The 16316-nt window shown below is 45.3% G+C and overlaps 1 protein-coding gene across 2 annotated transcripts in view; it reads left to right on the top strand.

The window, feature by feature from the left end:
* Window positions 1-16316, top strand: part of Ccdc149 (coiled-coil domain containing 149) — a 54337-nt gene that overhangs the window by 22784 nt on the left and 15237 nt on the right. For both annotated transcript variants that reach the window (XM_013009203.1, XM_013009202.1), the window contains exons 5-10: window positions 1502-1618; window positions 2830-3002; window positions 3708-3780; window positions 5103-5187; window positions 8562-8706; window positions 16171-16247. In XM_013009203.1, coding sequence (XP_012864657.1) covers window positions 1502-1618; window positions 2830-3002; window positions 3708-3780; window positions 5103-5187; window positions 8562-8706; window positions 16171-16247 — 670 coding nt within the window. The remainder of the gene's footprint in view (window positions 1-1501; window positions 1619-2829; window positions 3003-3707; window positions 3781-5102; window positions 5188-8561; window positions 8707-16170; window positions 16248-16316) is intronic.

The following is a 16316-nucleotide window of genomic DNA, read 5'->3' as shown; positions in this document are numbered from 1 at the left end:
TATATTATATGTTATATTACTGTATATGAATATATAACAATTGTTCCCTAGATGGTTTGCTTTTCTATTATGTTTAAGTGTCCTCATCTGGATTGCTTTGCTCTTGTATAACACTTTTGTTGGGTTTGATTCCATACATCTTGAGTGGTTTTGGTCTATACAAGCTTTATGCTAACTGCCTTTGGGGCTGCTGGTCTATGGGACACGACTCCACCAGCAGTCCTCTGGCTTTAAGTGGTGACTTCTCTGTTTCTCATGACTGAGTTTCCTTACACCACCTTTGGCCCTCAGGGACACTGGCCAGGATGTCAGCAGCCCGGGGAGTGGTAGTGTGAGGGACTCCCTTACACATTGTTGGTGGCCATGTCAATTAGTACAACTGCTGGGGAAGGTGGTATGGAAGTTCCTACAAATGAATGAATGAATGAATAAATAAATAAATAATAGGAATACAGCATGGCGATCCCACTGTGAGGTATACCTCTAAAGGAAAAGAGATCAGTATACCAAAAAGATACCTATAATTCCTTGTCCACTGATGCATTGTTCACAGTATACAAGATATGGTACCAGTAAGATCTCCATCTACAGATAATTGGAGAAGGAAGATGTGGGGTTCAAGGCACTGGTGGCTTATGCCTGTGATTCTAACTACTCAGGAATGCTGAGACCTGCAGGGTTGCAGGGCAGAAAAGTCTGTAAGACTCCCATCTCCTAATAACAAGCAAAATGCCAGACTAGAGGCATGACTCAAGTGGTAGAGTGCCAGCCATGGGCAAAAAAGACAAGTGAAAGAGGGAGGGGTGCTAAGTTTGAGCACCAATATTGGCACATAGAAAGAGAAAGAGATGTAGTATATGTTCACAATGGAAGACTATTTGGCGTGAAATCCTGTCATTTGTGACCATGTAGATGGCTTAAGCAAAGTTAAGCAAAAGAAACCCAGCATTGTTGCAGGACCGCACTCAGAATGATTTGTAAAAATTCTAGGAGAGGAGGAAATAGTGTTTCTCAGAGACCCAGAAGATGGGAGGAGACGCTAGGGAGGGGAGAGTGACCAGCAGGCCAGATTAACATGTCTTCATGTTCCACTGCACAGCAGGGTGCATAAAGATACTTACACTGCAGCTATCAGTAAAGCATTGTATGTTTCAAAGCAGATGATTTTCAGTATTCTTCTAATAAATGGTAACTGTGTGATTCACACTCACTACGTCCACCTTCCAGCATTCCCGCCAGCTTTCCACAGTGGATGTGCATATGAATATATGTGCAGGGGCAAAAATTGCAATAGAGAGTTTTAATGTTCTTAAAAATGTCATAATACTGGCAAGCAGCTTGCCTTGTGCTGTCCTCCAGTATTTCTCGAGGGATTGTCCTCTTCCAGAAGTTTCTGACGAGTGTCCTTATGTTTCGGGTTTTATTTAGATGTATTCATCCATATCCTCCCTCCTCCCTCTCCCCTTTCTCTCTGTCCTTGTTCTACTAATGGAAAATGCAGCTGCTGAGGATGACAATTGCCAAGCAAAGGCTAGGAGATGAAGAGATCGGCGTGCGGCACTTTGCAGCCCACGAGCGTGAAGACTTAGTCCAACAGCTTGAGCGAGCTAAGGAACAGGTGATTGATGATGTCTGTTAAGAGTACGGGAGGGGGCTGGGCTCTGGTGGCACACATCTGTAATCCTAGCTACTCAGGAGGCTGAGATCTGAGGATCTCAGTTTGAAACCAGTTCAGGCAGACACATCTGAGAGACTTATCTCCAGTTAACCAAAAAAAAAAAAAGCCAGAAGTAGATGTGTGGCTCAAGTAGTAGAGTTCTAGCCTTGAGGAGGGTAAGCTAAGTAACAATATGAGGCCCTGGATTCACAGTATCAGCATGTGTACACTCACACATGCATGTGTTTGCACATGCATACACATACACACAAAGACGGGGGATGTGGTTGCATTTACATGGCTAGATTGGACTATAAGGATGGCTGTGTGCCCACTCAGGTCCTGGGACCTGAACTTAGGGCCTGGGCTCTGACCTTGAGTCTCTCTATGATCAAGGCTAGCACCCTGCCACTTGAGACACAGCACTACCTCTGCTTTTCTATAAATGTGGTACTGAGGAATGGAATCCAAGGCTTCATGCATGCTAGGCAAGCACTCTACCACTAAGCCACATTCCCAGCCCATCTACCCATTCCTTCAGTGTGGGAGGAGGTGGAAGATGCAGGGCCTCACTTCCCTGTTCTGTCCCTGGTTCCCAAGCTCTGACGCCCTCTGGGTGTCTGGCTTTTTCCCCCGTTGTGCTGAGCACCAGGAACCTGTCCCCACTCAGGATAGACAGGGAGGGAAGGAAATGTGACAAGCTGGCCTTAATTTGCAAGTTTCCGTTAAAATGCTGAGTGGTGCTTCTTAGGCAGATTCGCAGTGGGTCGAGCCCTAGTTAGGAGCAAACCAGTGAGACCAGGCTTCCCGCTCCTCCTCTTACTAATTGCTTGTGAAGAACAGAACGGGGTGGGCTGGGGAAGTATACGTTTGTGAGGCCCCAGGCTCTGCTCTCTCCAGGCCCATGGCCTGAGGGTGAGTTGGGTGGGAGTGTGTGTGTGGGGGGACCCCTCAGGGCTCTTTCCCAGGTGTCTGTGCTACCTCTCCCATCCCGAATTTGGCAGGCCGCCTTATTTCCCGCTTTTATGCAGTGCATCATGCATGTGGGTTTCTAGTGAGCAGGTGGCCATCACAGCCCTATCTCAAAGTCAGCCAGCCGATAGGAGGCTCTGTGTCTGGCAGGAAGGGTGGGTGGGAAGCCGGTCTTGGTGAGAGTCCTTGCTGGGTTTCAGATCGAGTCTCTGGAGCATGATCTGCAGGCATCCGTGGATGAGCTTCAAGACGTCAAGGAAGAGCGGGCTTCGTACCAGGACAAAGTGGAGAGGCTGAACCAGGAGCTCAACCACATCCTGGGTGGGCATGAGAGCCGCATCATCGATGTAGACGCCCTGTGTATGGAGAACAGGTGGGTGGCGGCACCCCATGCTGGGGAAGGCAGGCTGTGCAGGTCGAGGCAGGCGTGCAAGTCACCTGCCACCCTGTTTGCACTGGAGAAAGTTGTCTTCTAAGTGAAGAGAAAGTCGCAACCCCAAATGGTCCTATTGTCATGTAGGGGTTGTAAAAAGCAAGACAAGAATGACAGATCCACGCACATGTCCCTCTTTTCTTTCCCCACACCCTGCCTGGCTGGGCCAGAACGGGGAGGAGCCAGCAAGAGCTGCTTGTTATTATCCAGGAGAGGGCAAAGAAGAAGAAAATAAATTGAGAAATTCCCTTAGCTCTGTCTTCCCCCCACAGGCAGGTTTCAGCGTGTGTGTGTGTCTGACTTGCTGTTTTGCCTGGGGTTGCCTCTTCCTGCTTTGCTTTCCCAAGGAGCCATCTTAATGAGAATTATGTGAAGATGGTGTTGCTCTCCCTGGGGGGTCATGAGAGGGCGTTGTAAAGTGGGGGTGTCTGTGATTTGGGCATGTTTGACCTTGATCAGATGCATTTAGGAGAAAGCCACACAGGTGAACATTTTCCTCCTTCTCCTTTCTAGAGTAAGAAGGAAGACATTATACATAAACTGACTTCCCAGACCACGGTTTTCATGTTTTCTCTTATATTTTTTTTGTGTGTGTGTTTTAAAAATTGCCCCAAATCCATCCTGATTGCATATATTCTTTTCCAGATACCTTCAGGAGAGATTAAAACAACTCCATGAAGAGGTTACCCTCCTGAAATCCAATATCGCCAAGTACAAGGTAATGAAATCATGAGGATGCCAGTGATTCACCACTGGGCATTATGATGGCATCTTATTTTAATTCTCTATTGTGTGCCAAATATATTTTAATGATAACTCTTCCCCCAAAGAGAGTTAACCGTCATGATTGGTAACAGTTAATCCCAAACAACAAAGACATGCCACCAGGTTTTTCTAGACCCCCTTTCTGTGGCTATCATGTAGACAAGGTACCTGGAGAGCTAGACTCTCATATTTGGACCTTACAGCTGCAGTCCCTATGAAGTTAGGACTCCTGTCCATTTCCCTAATAAATGAGCAGTAGTCAGATGCTATTTGTATCATCGTCCTCCGTGAGAAAATGATTTGGGAAGGATGAAGAGACAGGGATTGGGAAATCACAATCCAGACTCTAATGTTCACGTTACTCGGGGAGGACAGAATGTTTAAATTCTCCCCACTGATATTTAGTCTAATTCTAGCCCCATTAGTTTGATAATATCTATTTCTGCAGATGTTAGTTGTAAGTGTTATAATTAGAAAAGTCTCCTGGGTTTCTCTGCTTTGAAAATAGATTGATTTCTCTTCCTGAGGGTAAAGTTTTGCATCCATCTAGATGCTCAGGAGAGTCGACTCTTTCCTGGTGGTTGACCTTAGCTTTCATCCGCAGACATCTTCATGCTTCTTTGTTCCATCATAACCACACTGTCTATCTGTCTGTCTATCCATTTATGTCTATCATCTATATCTATATCTATATATGTGGCCAAACAAGTACGCTGCTTTTAGTACATTATTTTTTAAGCATGGTTGCATTCATTTAACATTTATTCCATTCTCTATACCAGATAGTAGCTCTATACTACAAATAAATCTGAATGCAAGAGTCTGTGCTAAGAATGATAGGCATCATATATTCATTTCCTTCATGTGTCCAAGGCAGACATCACCAATTGAGGTTGGCTTTTTTTCCAGTGCAAGTACCAAATCCTTCCAGATCTCAGCATTGGTATATGGAAGGAAACCTATTCTCCATGATATGTCTGTTCCAAAGTGGTCTTTTTAACTAGTAGCTTCATGCATTGGACTACATTCTTGCTTCACATTTGGTTTCAGGAATATGCATTGAGTGCCCTTGAATCCAGAGAACTGTAATCATTGTTATCCTGTGGTAACTTTTAAAGAAAAGACAAAATTTGTTTCTGGTTCTGTAAAACTCCTAAGGATTGAGAAGTCTACCTGTTAGGCCAGCAGAAAGGAGAGACATCTCCTTTAAAAGATTTTTTTTCCTTCATTGGCTTTTCTGACACAGTTTCTTATTTTCCCCTAATGCTACTGTAGAATGCTCTGGAGAGACGGAAAAACTCGAAGAGTCAGGGCAAGTCCAACAGCAGTGCTCTAACTGGAGTCCTGTCAGCAAAGCAAGGTAGGAGCTTATCTTTGTGTGGGACTCACTGATCAGTACAGAATCATCTAGAACTACAGTCTGTGTCACATCCACACTGTGGGGATTGTGGGTTGGGAAGCACGATGAGCCCAGATCTGGAAGGTGACAACACATAGTACCAGGATTACCCAGAGTTCTGGGTAAGAAGGACTGAAATTCTGTACTCGACAAGATCCCAATGGTTGCTATGGCTTCTTTGGAAGCCTTGGTTTAAGAACCACTGCATGCTGGGTGCTAGTGGCTTACACCTGTAATCCTAGATGCTCAGGAGGCTGAGATCTGAGGATTGGGGTTTGAATCCAGCCTGGACAGGGAAGTTCATGAGACTCTTATCACCAGTTAACCACCAGAAAAAAAACCAGAAGTGGTACTGTGGCTCAAAGGGGTAGAGCACTAGCTTTGAGCAAAAAGAGCTCAGAGACAGCACCCAGGCCCTGAGTTCAAGCTCCATGACCAGTGAAAAACAACAGAAAAACCAGTGACTAGACCCAGACTGGCTAGATGCCCCTATGCTGTTCTGTCTGTCTGTCTGTCTCTGTCTCTGTCTCTCTCCTCTCTTCTTTCCTCCTTCCCTCCCTCCCCACCTCTCTCTCTTTCTCTCTCTCTCTCCTAGCTTGAATTCAGGTCCTGGGCGCTTCCTTTGGCTCAAGTCTAGTACTCTGTCACTTGAGCCATAGCTTCACTTTCAGCTTTTTGGTAGTTTATTGGTGATAAGAGTCTCACAGACTCTTGCCCTGGCTGGCTTTGAACTGTGATCCTCAAATCTCAGTCACCTACAGGCATGCATCAGAGTCCAACTTGTGTTCTCTTTTTAAAACTGTTTTTCCTTCCCTAGCCCCGATGAGTATCTCCAGTGAGATGTGTTTCAATCTCCTTGAATTCTCCTTCTCGTGGCCACTGTGGTCAGAATGAACAGCCCCATGGAGCTGTGCTGTTCTCAAAGAAGCTTTTATTGATTGCAATTTTGTTCCTTCTCCTTGTCGATTCCGATGAAAAATAATGATCTTCCAGGAACAGTCCGAGGGAATAAATAGCAAAGAGCTTGCGTCTGACACTTAATATGCAGAAGTCAGTTCTAAACAGAAGCCTCTCGGGCCACGTGCTCAGCTGGCCCACTTTTTGGTTGTTGATGGCACAGACCAGTGACTATTATGTGACAATCTTAATCAGAGCTAGAGTGAATTTTTAAAAAAGTGCTGAGTCTCCAGTGTACATAGTAACCACGTTTTTTTCCCCCTCCTTCTCCACCCACCCTCCCATGTCCACCAATCAACTAGAAAAGAGCATCTTTGAATTGTTCCTGAAAAGAAAATTGCAAACAAGGCACTAGTAGTTTATACCTGCAATTCTAGCTACTCAGGAGGCTGAGATCTAGGGGATGCAGATTCAAAGCCAGCCTGGGCAGAAAAGTCTGTGAGACTTTATCTCCAATTAACCAGAAAAATGCCAAACTAAAGGGATGGCTCAAATGGTAGATCTGTGAGCAAACAAAGCCAAGTAAGAGTATGAGGACTCTTGCTGGATGCTGGTGGGTCATGGCCATTAGAGAATCTGATGATATGGAATGATGTCAAGTGAGAGAAAGGCTTGCCTCTTTTTGTTGTTGTTGGTTGTGGGGCTTGAACTCGGGTCCTGGGCGCTGTTCCTGAGCTTCTTTGTGCTTAAGGCTAGTGCTTTACCAATTGAGCCACAGCAACATTTCTGGGTTTTTTAAAAAAGTGGTTCATTGGAGACAAGCATCTCACATGGACTTTTCTTCCCTGGGCCAGCTTCAACCCATGATCCTCAGATCTCAGCCTCCTGAATAGCTAGGATTACAGGTGTGAGCCACCAGTGCCCAGCTCTCCTCCATTTTTAAAGACAAAGTATTATGAAATGTCTGTAATTACCATATAAAAATGACATTCAAAGAAAGACAGTGCAGGATTCTTACTTTTCATTATTATTATTATTATCATTATTGTTATTATTATTGGTATTATCTATGGGCTTTACTGTTCTTTCTAAAAACAGACAACTCAGTCAGAGAAAGGACCCAACGGCAGTGAGAACAGAAGATAGAAGGGATTGCCACCTGTTGATCAGGGCTGTGTTGTGGATGGATCAGAGTGATTTAAGCTCTGTATATGTGTGTGTGTGTGTGTGTGTGTGTGTGTGTGTGTGTGTGATAATGATTTTGAACTCATGGCCTCATGCTTGTTAAGCCAGTGCTCTACTCTTGAGCCACACCGACAGCCTTTTTTGGTTAGTCTTGTACTTTTTTTTTTTTTTTTTGGTCCGGTCGTGGGGCCTGAACTCTGGGCCTGGGCGCTGTCCCTCAGCTCTTCAGCTCAAGGCTAGCGCTCTACCACTTGAGCCACAGCGCCACTTCTGGCTTCTTTTTGCTTATGTGGTGCTGAGGAATCGAACCCAGGGCCTCAGGCATGCAAGGCAAGCGCTCTACCACTGAGCCACCTTCCCAGCCCTAGTCTTGTACTTTTTGTGCAGGGTGACCTTGGATCTCCATCCTCTTCCCTATACCTCCCATGTCAATGGGATTATAAGTATACTGTTATGCTTGGTATATTGATTGAGACAGTGTCTTGCTAACTTCATTGTCTGGACTGGCCTTGATTGGTAAGCCTCCTGACTTCTGCCTTGTGCAGCTGGGATTACAGGCATGTGCTTCCCTATTTAAGCTATCTTGAGCCTAGCTAAGCAACAATATGGGGACTAAGTTTAAGTCATCCCATATATGAGAAGTCATAGAAATTTTAGCAGGTGGTATTATTCACCAATGGTATTGTATTGCTAAAGAGGCTCATGAAATCTCCATCATACTAACCAAAGTTTGATATTTGGAATAAAGAAGGTAATAGTCCTACTATGTGCTAGATGAATCAGACATTCCTAGAATGTCCTGATATATTGGAAATAGTTTTTTAAAATAGACACAAAAAGCAAGAGAGTTTCCTACCAGAGCTGTCCATAAATGACTGGAGACTTGTCTTCGGAGGCCCATCTGAAGCCAGGCTGCAGAGATGGGCTGCTTCCTGTGGCTTCTCAGTCCTGTCTTGCTCCAACCTGTGTCTAGTGTTTGGCTTAACTTTGAACTTGGCCATGGGTACGATTGACAGGTTGTAGAATAACAAGCCTCAGGCACGGCTAGGCCGTGTGCAAGGAACTCTACCTCAATGCTTACACTTTTCCAGTTGGCCATGTAATTCTTTGCCATGTCTTGACATCCCTTATGGCATTATTTGTTTAAATTTTTTTTTCTTTCTTCAAGTTGATTTTTAAGTGACTCTTTTACCTGGCTCTGTCCTGAGTGGTCGCATCTGTGAAGTCACACGTTTCTTCACGCTGTTTCCCAGTCCAGGACCTGTTGTCTGAGGACCATGGCTGCAGCCTCCCAGCTACCCCACAGTCCATCTCCGACCTGAAGTCCCTGGCCACTGCCCTGCTGGAGACCATCCATGAGAAAAACATGGTCATTCAGCACCAGAGGCAAACCAACAAGTATGTAGCTGAACCTGTGTGTTGGAGGGTGAGTTGGAGGGAGGTGGGAAGAAGTTTCTAGAAGTCAATGGCAGCTGGGTAAAGCCTGGTGAGGTCAGGTAGAGGCCTGTGGGAAGCAGGTAATGTCTTCTCCAATCTAAAATGAACCATATTAGGTCAGCTTGCGGCCACACTCCAGGGTCCACACACTGGTCATGGATTGCCAGGTGCATCCTGGAGCTACGTCCTGAACAGCACACGTTTCCTGGTGGTTTCTGTAGTACAGTTGCAACGTCCAATAACCTTCCAGGTCTCCAATTAGGGGAGGGGCTGCCTCTGTGCTAATTCATCCTCACAGCATGACTCTGGGGGCTCTGACTGCCAGCAACTGCCCAGTACCAACTTCGACAGCAGCTGGGACTAACAGAGTCTCATGTCCTTCTCCCAGAGGAGCAAAAAAGTGATGAAAAGGAGTAATAAATAAAACAGACCATTCTTTTTATATAGTGTATTATATTGTACAAGATCAAGCAAGCAAAAGGAGGCTTTGAAGGAAGAAAATTGAAAGTGTTCACAGAATGGTGAATAAGAGCAGTAAATTGAAGTCATAAATACTCCACACATTAGTCCATTTTCTCTTGCTATGATTGATTACCCAAGACGGGGTAATTTGTAAATTTTTTTAAAGTTTTGTTTTATTTTTGGTACCAGTATGACACTTCTATTTCTTGGAGTTCATTTTGACAAATACCATTTTATGTGATCCATAGCACATAGCTATTGAGCCTTTGTGATCCTCTCCTAAGAGTATCCTCCTTCGGTCTCACTGTGTGAGTGTCTAGAATCCTGTATAATTTATCATGTCCAAGTGTGGCTTTTTTTGTGTCTTTTACCATCCAGTGTATTTACTTGTACATTATTTACTTGTACATTTATAGGCATATTTTAGCTACCACAAATGAGAGAAGACATGCAACCTGTGTTTCTCTGGGTCTGGCTTACTTTGTTTTGTTTTGCTTCTTCTTCTTCTTCTTCCTCTTCTTCTTCTTCTTCTTCTTTTGGTGATAGTGGTACTGGAGTTTGCTTGGCAGGTACTCTACCACCTGAGCCATGCCTCCAACCTAGCCTTTTGCTAGAGATGGAATCTCATTGACTTTTCTGCCTGGGCTAGCTTCAAATCATGACCTTCTAGATTTCAGCTTCCTGGGTAGCTAGGATTATAGCTAGGCATGTGCCACAAAGGCCCAACTAAAAGAAATTTGCTTTTTACAGCCCAGGAGGCTGTGAGGTTCAAGATCACGTCACCAGCATCCATGGGCTTTACTGGTGGCATCCTGACATGACGTGGCACAGGACATGATGTGCTTGAGACACAGAAAATATGTGCACTTGAAGGTCTTTTGTTGTTGTTGCTCATGGGGCTTGAACTCTGGGCCTGGGTGCTAGCACTTCAGCTCAAGACTAGCACTCTACCACTTGAACCACAGTGCCACTTCTGGTTTTCTGGTGGTTAATTGGAGATAAGAGTCTCATGGACTTTCCTGCCTGGGCTGGCTTTGAACCGTGATCCTCAGATCTCAGCCTCCTGAGTAGCTAGAATGACAGGGGTGAAGGTCTTTGTTATAAAGCCTCTAGCACCCCACCCTCATGACTTCACCCCATCACTTCCAAGAGGCCTCACTTACAAATGTCATTAAAATATGAACTTGGAGATTACATTTCTACCAAGGCCCTCTGGGACATACCTGGGAATCACAGAAGGACCACACCGGTATTGAGAAGAACTGGTGCTTGCTCTCCTGTGCTGCCCATGAAATTCATAATAAGTATTCTGTTTGTTTGTTTTACTAGAAAGGCTCCTAGTTTTTATCTTACACAGAGTCCTGCAAATGATGTAGCTATCCTGCTCACAAGACCCAGACCCAGAATGAAAATGCAGAACTGAGCAGAGACTGAAATACTAGGCTTCAAGCTGGAAGGGGGATGGGGGGGGAGAATTGGAGGAGGGGAGGGAGGCTAGCAAAGGGACACCTGGGGAATAGGATTGAAAGTATTGGGAAAGCCAGATAGCCAAAGGAGAAGATGGAGTGTGAGGGCCAGGGGGAGGGAGGGGGAGAGACAGCACAGAGATGAAGATGTATGTGAAGAAGGTCCTAGCAGCAAAGGAGGCTGGCACTCTCCCAGATGCCAAGGGTAATTTATGGATGGAAGTTTGCAAGCTCCTTGCAAAGTGAACCTGGCTAGGGCCTGAGCAGTGGCAACTTCTCAGGAAGCCAGGGCTGTTCCTCCCCGTAGAATTCCCAGGGAGCTCATGGCCAGCCTGCACTGTCCTTACCCACTTGGTGGGGAGGATCCTGACATTCTACAGAGCCACAGCCTCCTGCTTCCTCCTTAGGACCCTTCTACCTGTGTCCACTTGGGTTCTGACTTGTCCAGAGAGCAAAACCACAGTGGCCAGTGCCTGAGTCAGTCAGCCTTCGCAGATTCCACCCCAGGAATGCCAGTGCTACCAGATACCATGCCCAAAGTCCATCTGGAGGCCTAAGGTCCTGGGAGTTTTATATTTTAACTATTAGGTAGGTGTTTGTTGAAATCTCTGCTATGCTAAAACAACCATAACTGTGTAAAAACTCCTATCTATCTATCTATCTATCTATCTATCTATCTATCTATCTATCTGAAAGCAAGATCCTCCTCTTCCAACTTTGTGCCTTCCCTCTCTATGGAGGAGAGTGTCCCAGTCCCTCTTTCAAACAGTCAGCTTTAATTATTTGTTAATTTATTTAGTGTTTATTTATATATGTATGTATGTTTGTTTGTTTGTATGTATGTATGCATGTATGTATGTATGTATTCTGGTCCTGGGGCTTGAACTTAGGCCTAGGCACTATCCCTGATCTCTTATGCTAGAGGCTAGTGCTTCACTGCTTGAGACACTCCTCCCTTCTGGCTTTTTGGTGTTTCATTGGGGATAAGAGTCTCACAGACTTTCCTGCCCCAAGCTTCCGTTGAATCACAGTCCTCAGATCTCAGCCTCCTGCATAGCTAGGATGACAGGCGTGAGCTGCCAGGGCCCAGGTTAGCAGTCATCTCTCTTCATCTGGTCACTTCTATCACCTGGATTCTGGGTTCCATCCCTGCCGGGCTGAAACATCTCTGTCAAGGGCCAGGGATGTCCTCTGCCCTTCTGCCAGGGTGGTCACTGCCCCAAAGAGGATGTTGAGACCCTCTCCCCCCGGCCGCCAGGCCCCTCGCTGCCCTGGTCTGCTTCCTGTCATCTGGCTCGCTGGGCTCCTGCTCTGGCTTCTCCCTATACCCGGTGTTGGGAAGTGGGTTGGTCTCCTCCTCCTTCCTCATGCTCACGGCCATTCTTTCCCCACTTCATCCCCCACCTGGGCGGTGTCTTCCCAGTGGGTCTTTCTGCTTCTCACTCTCCTTCCGCTCTATTCTCAGCACCACACAGAGAGCCCTTTTTCTGAGCTCTGTGATGCTGCTTCCTGCTCTACACCCTTCAGTGGCTCTCCATTGTCCATGCACAGAACCCCGACCCATTGTCAGTGTGGCCACGGTTCACCTGCCATCTGGATCCCAAAACCTCCTCCACAGAGATTGTCAGTTCCACACCAAGGTGCTTTGTCTGGCTCATCTGCTTGCTAGCTGTGTAGCCCAGGGTGCGTGAATTGACCTCTCGGAGCCTCAGTTCCCTCAACATTGACAAAAATACTACTACTAATAATAATAATAATAAGGGCTTAGAATGGATTGGAGACATACTTTCCAGTACTTAGAGCACTAACACCAGTACTGAACAGATGATGGGTAGCAGCTTGGAGTGATAGGCCTTTCCATGGCACTGTGTGTTTGGTGATGCATTGGTCTCCCCAAGAAACAGAGAGAGTCACCCCTTCATGACACCCTGCAACCTGCCCCACACAGTGGGACATCAGGAGCAGTGAATGGGTCCTGTCCCTACTTCTCTGCCTCCCCGGTGCTTGTATCCAGCATGCAGGCAGCATCTCGCCCAGGCTGCCTTAGAAGGTTTACGGTCCTGCGCTGCTCTTTCAGTGCCCAGATGACCAGGTCCTTTACAAAGCCTCTGGCGTTGAATTTCACAAATCATCTGTGGCTACATCTGTATTTCCATGGTAACAGCACTGAGGAAGACTATGAGCATGCTTATTTGAAAGTGCCTGCAGGGGTGAAAGTAGCACATGCCTCGGAGGCAAATGGAGACCTAATCTCAAATCCAGACTCATTGGTAACAGTAACGGAGCCTTGCATGTTTCTATTGGTTACCTCTGATTCCTAATGAGAAGAGGCGGGTGTAATGGGTGAGATTGCTTTGCCTAACCTCTCTGTCCTCGGAAATCCACAGTGTAAAAGGAAGATAGTAATATAATATACACTGCAGGGCTTTTGTCAGACTAGAGATCACACATGGTAGGTTGCTATTCTGATCATCTGTATCTTAGAGTAAGGACTAAGGAAAACTTAGCTGGATGTTTTGTGTTTATGACGGTACTGTTCTTATTGTTTTGATCGCTATGACTACCATGACTACAACTTTTGGAGAGTCTTTTTCTTACCTCTGCATCTGATGCTGGTAAGTGCAGACCAAAGAGAAAGGCTACCACTGACACGCTTTGGCAGGCAGGGTGCTTGATGTAGATTGTTGGGGACACCAACAAATTCACTTCAGTCCATTTCTGGGTGAAACCACTATTGACCCACAAACACTAGAAACAATATCACCAAATGTATCTGCAGCAGGAATTCTAGAACAGGATGTATCCAAACATCTCTGTCTTTACATCTAGCCCAGAAGGCATCTCTGGTACAAAGAAGCCTGGAACTTGATATCACTTGTTGGCAAGAGGCAGCCACAGACCCATGATCTGATCTTGCTAAGAAACAGCATAATGCTGGGCACCAGTGGCTCACGCCTGTAATCCTAGCTACTCAGGAAGCTGAGATCTGACTGTGGTTCAAAGCCAGCCCGGGCAGGAAAGTCCCTGTGAGACTCTTATCTCCAATTAACCATCAGAAAACCGGAAGTAGCACTGTGGCTCAAGTGGTAGAGTGCTTGCCTTGAGCTGAAAAGCTGAGGGACAATGCCCGGACTCAGTGTTCAAGTCCCACAACTGACCATAAAAAGAGAGAGAGAGGGGCTGGGAAGTTGGCTCAGTGGTAGAGCGCTTGCCTTGCATGCCTGAGGCCCTGGGTTCGATTCCTCAGCACCATATAAGCAAAAAGAAAAAAAAGCCGGAAGTGGCGCTGTGGCTCAAGTGATAGAGTGCTAGCCTTGAGCTGAAGAGCTGAGGGACAGCACTCAGGCCCAGAGTTCAGGCCCTACAACTGGACCAAAAAAGAGAGAGGGAGGGAGGGAGGGAGGGAGGGAGGGAGGGAGGGAAGGAGAGAGGGAGAGAGAGAGGGAGGAAAAAGAAAGAAAGAAAGAGAGAGAGAAGAAGGAAGGAAGGAAGGAAGGATGGAAGGAGCAAGCATCATGCTTGTACACTGCTGTGATTGTATCTCAAAACCATCGCTGTGAAAAGGCAGAAAAGGCAGCACAGAGCAGGTCTGACAAAATATTGCAAGTGAGATTCTGGAGAACAACTGTGTGTATGGGAGAGTCAGGGGCACGAAGGCAAAATAGACCCAAGAAATGGAGTAGAAATGTAAGTGATTAAAAAACATAATAATGAACCATGCAGAACTTGAAGACTTAAGGAAAAATAAAACAGGAAAGCTCTAAGTATTCACATGAACAAAACCACATATAGTAACACCAGAGTTATCTCTGCATTCAAAGGGGAGTAGTAATTACAATGGTGCAAGTCATTTCAGGTGAAATAAGGGTGAATCTGAAGCCATATATATATATATATATGTATATTATAGTTAATAAATATTCATACCTCTTGTGTGCACGTGGGTGTGTGTAACTATCTCTGGAATATAGAGAAAGGCAGGAGAATAATTCCTGTGTTTTGATTTTTCTCCTGTTCAAAGGAATTGCATCTTCGCTGTTAAGGTGATTTGTACCTCATTTTAACACAACAGCATCAAGAAAAATCCCCCCCAATAAAATAAAGATTGGGCTTTCCAACCCTAGGTCAATGGAAAGTGGTTGATTGTTAGATGATGACCAGAACATTTTCTACCTCAGTTTTGTAAAGTGGAGGAGGGGAATGAAGATCCCTGGGGGTGCCTACGTACCCCTGCAGATGAAGTTTGGGTTCCAAGTGAACTGGTAGGATCTTGTGCAAAGCATATTCCAGAACGTGTGCTTCCCAGGGAGTGGAGTGGTATTGTAGCAAGCAATATAATTACTACGCTGACTCTGAAATTACTGCCAACTCTTTTGAAATGCCTACTTTTTTAGTCTTTCCATAGATAATTATAAATCCTGAAAGAGAAAAGTGTTTATTTCACCAAATATCATTGTACCAGGCATCGTGCTAGCCCTCAAGGAGGTAGATACGGGTTAGACATTCAGTGAGTTTTTTTTTTTTTTAGTCCGGTTGTGAGGCCTAAACTCAGCCTGGGCACTGTCCTTCAGCTCTTCAGCTCAAGGCTAGCGCTCTACTACTTAAGCCACAGTGCCACTTCCGGCTTTTTTTTGTTTATGTGGTGCTGAGGAATCGAACCCAGGGCCTCTGGCATGCAAGGCAAGTGCTCTATCACTGAGCCACCTTCCCAGCCCCTCCAGTGAGTCTTAAGAAGCCCTGGTGTATTATTTTTTTAATTTAATTTTTATTGTGATTATAAAGATGATGTACAGAGGGGTGACAGTTATGTAAGTTAGGTAATGAGTGTATTTCCTTTTGGACACTGTCTCCCCTTCCCTCGATCTCTCCCAGTTTTTCTCCTCCCATCCCCACTCACAAGTTGTGTCGTTCATTTTCAACACGGTGTCTAGTGAGCACCATCACTGCCTTTGTCCACCCTTTGTCCCTCCTTTGCCACAGTATATTCTTTTTATTGGCTCAGAAGTGACATTACCAAGCATGTCTAGTGTTCTTATTTTATTGGCTCAGAAGTGAAAGTACCAAGCATGTCTAGTGGTCTTATTTGTTAGTCTTGGTTGTTTCCAAAATTAAAAAAAAAAAAGCAACAACAAAAACTACCCTCCAAGAATCCAGGTGTGATTCTACTAAAAGGAGTCAAAACTACTTATCATCTTTAGCAAGGATTAATTCTCATCCCTGTTTGGGGTGATGGTGAGATAATTGTTGGACAAATGTGGAAGAGGATTCATTTGAATGGCATGTGTGTATACACAGAAAGTATGTATTTTTAGATACAGGCACACATGTGTGCATATGGATACATACACTTGCCATGCGTGATCCATCTATAGATGTTAAATCTTAAATCTTTCATCTTTATGAGTGAACTATTGAGTTTTCCAGTAGCTACCTCAGCCCTGAAAACTGACAAGGACTGGTTAATTTGTTGTCATCTATGCCCTCCATTTTTTTCCAGAATTTTAGGGAATCGGGTGGCTGAACTGGAGAAAAAATTAAGAACTCTGGAAGTTTCTGGTTTGTGGAGTCTTCCAGGTAAGCTGAAATTCCTGGAAGCTGGATTTTCTTTTGTTTTGCTTTGTTTTTTAAAAGAAGTACTTGGGT

This window comes from Dipodomys ordii, unplaced genomic scaffold (assembly GCF_000151885.1).
Source record: "Dipodomys ordii isolate 6190 unplaced genomic scaffold, Dord_2.0 Scaffold8, whole genome shotgun sequence".
In the NCBI taxonomy this organism is placed as follows: domain Eukaryota; kingdom Metazoa; phylum Chordata; class Mammalia; order Rodentia; family Heteromyidae; genus Dipodomys; species Dipodomys ordii.
The sequence above is the reverse complement of the archived record's forward strand: the minus strand, read 5'-3'. Positions and strand labels throughout refer to the sequence as shown.